This window comes from Lactuca saligna, chromosome 2 (genome assembly GCF_052625555.1).
Source record: "Lactuca saligna cultivar CGN05327 chromosome 2, ASM5262555v1, whole genome shotgun sequence".
Classification (NCBI taxonomy): domain Eukaryota; kingdom Viridiplantae; phylum Streptophyta; class Magnoliopsida; order Asterales; family Asteraceae; genus Lactuca; species Lactuca saligna.
In genome coordinates this window covers 121,195,765-121,198,020 of record NC_136418.1, presented here as the reverse complement: position 1 = coordinate 121,198,020, position 2,256 = coordinate 121,195,765, and the positions used below count along the sequence as shown (strand labels likewise).

At 34.2% G+C, this 2,256-nt stretch overlaps 1 protein-coding gene across 1 annotated transcript; it reads left to right on the top strand.

Moving 5' to 3' along the window:
- The first annotated feature begins 474 nt into the window (after positions 1-474).
- Positions 475-1,967, top strand: NF-YB11 (nuclear factor Y, subunit B11). The gene is made up of 3 exons (XM_078980014.1): positions 475-815; positions 1,237-1,355; positions 1,485-1,967. Exons 1-3 carry the CDS (start codon positions 616-618, stop codon positions 1,631-1,633), a joined length of 468 nt encoding a protein of 155 aa, XP_078836140.1. The 5' UTR covers positions 475-615; the 3' UTR covers positions 1,634-1,967.
- The last annotated feature ends 289 nt before the right edge of the window (positions 1,968-2,256 follow it).

The window sequence follows — 2,256 nt, the reverse complement described above, 5'->3', positions numbered from 1 at the left end:
GGAAAGGCATGCAGGGAATTCGATTCTTTTTTGGAACAACCAAATAGAATATGGACAAGGTAATCAAAACTTGGGTTTAAGTGGCCACCTTTAAAAGTGGGGCCCTAAGCCCTAACTTTGTTTTATCTACACATAAGGCAGGCTCGAAATACCTATATAAATGTGAAACTTACATATAAAAATGCATTTCTTCACTACTATTTGAAGAGATTTTCAGTTGTAGAGGTTTTCAGAATGAGATGCAAGGTAATTCAAAACAACGAAATGTTGAAATCTAGTTTGAAACGGATTAAATGGTAATTATAGAATAACCAGCTTAAATCGGGTCCAAAACACCTTATTCCGGACCAAATGGTCATTTAGTAAAAAAAAAATATATTAAAAAAAAACAACAACAACAAAAAGTTGGATTACTCAATTTCCAATATTATAAATCAACTATTATAATTTTAAATGTTAATAAGTGAAATTACAAGCCACAAGGCCTGAAGAAAAGATTGTTCCAATTTCGTATAAAAGCTTTCTCGGACAATGGCGGGAAAGAAACCCTAGATTGATAAACACATTGCAAATTACTGAGATCGAGGTTGAGATTTGAGAAGAATAGCCACGACTATGGCGACGGCCACGACAGCAACGGTGGTGGAGAAAGTTGTTGCAGATGCGGAGGAGCTGCCGAAGGCGATAGTGAAGAGACTAGTAAAGGATAAACTGTCTCAATTGTCTCAAGACGGTGGTGAAATTCAAGTCTTAAAGGATTCTCTCTTAGCCTTCTCCGAAAGCTCTCGGATTTTCATCCATTACCTTTCCGCTACGTCAGTATAGATTCCTTCCCCTTGCTCAATTTATATAATTTTTTAACAAATCAAACACCAACATTACTTTTGTGTAATTGTGTTACATTTCATGTAGATCTAAGGTATATAGCAAATTCCACTTGTAGCGTTTAAGATGCAAGTCGATTGAGATCTAATGTTGAAGCTATAGCATTGAAGGCCTTTTCTTCTTTTGCTATATACGTATAAGTATATAGTTAAGTCTCATTTCACTGGTTAATTTGTGCTAATAGAAATTACAGCATAGTTATAGCAGGAGGGATACTTCCCATTTTCAGAGTATCATATAACAGAAAGAATGGATGTTATATTGAACGGAATTCGAGAAGGTTGATGCTAAAGTCATTGATTTGCGAAGGTTGATGTTGCCCTAATTCAGTTCCAATGTAATCTTTTGCAGGGCAAATGACATATGCAAGGAATCTAAGAGGCAAACAATCAGTGCTGAAGATGTATTCAAGGCTCTTGAAGAGATAGAGTTTCCAGAGTTCATTGCATCTCTAAGAACCTCCCTTGAAGGTTGAAAACATTCCTAAACCTGAAAGTATATGTGTGCTCTTATTCTAAACTAACATGAAGCCATGGATCTGTATTGAGCTTGATTTTTCTGTGATTGTTACATTAACAAGTTGTTGTTCATACTTGCAGAATTCAAGCAGAAGAATGCAAAAAGGAAGTCAGACACATCAAAGTCAAAGGAAGCTAAAAAGACTAAAACAGAAGAGTCTCCAATGGAGAATGGAAAAGCAGAGGAAACTGAAGCTGAAGATGTGAATGTTGTTGCCAATGGGGAGTGAGTGTTTATGTCATATGGTTTCTTCTGGATATGGGCTTTTGAATGAAGAAAGTTAGCGTGAGACTTTTCTCTTGTATTTCTTCTAGGCAATTTTCTGATGCAAATATGAAATTGAATGACATGTTTGGATTATCAAAGTTTGGTCTGAAACTAGAAAGTATTTCAGATTTCGATTTTAAGTTATAACAAAAGTTATTTATGAAAGTATTGAATTGACAAAATTTTGTAAAGGTCAAACGGGTTGGTTTGTTTGAATTGATCCCAGACAGATTTTTACAGACTCTTTTGTAGCTTCTTATGAAAATTTAATATATTTGATATGATTACAAATGTTATATTGGTATAGTGATAATCAAAGTTTTTACTAATGTAATTTAAGAGGTTATGTGTTTGTCCCACCCAAAAAGTGGAAGAAGGTGGGAAAAGAACACTTTTTTAATCTTGTATCGGTGAAAAAGACATAAATACCCTTATCATACTCATAATTGAAAAGAACTCCGTTTAACATGGTTTAAGGAGGAACAAATGGATATAGATATATGTGAGGATATTGAAATTCATAAGTAAACAAAACTCATTTAACTTTGAATCAACGAGTTCTAAATCACTTTAGGTTCCTATCCA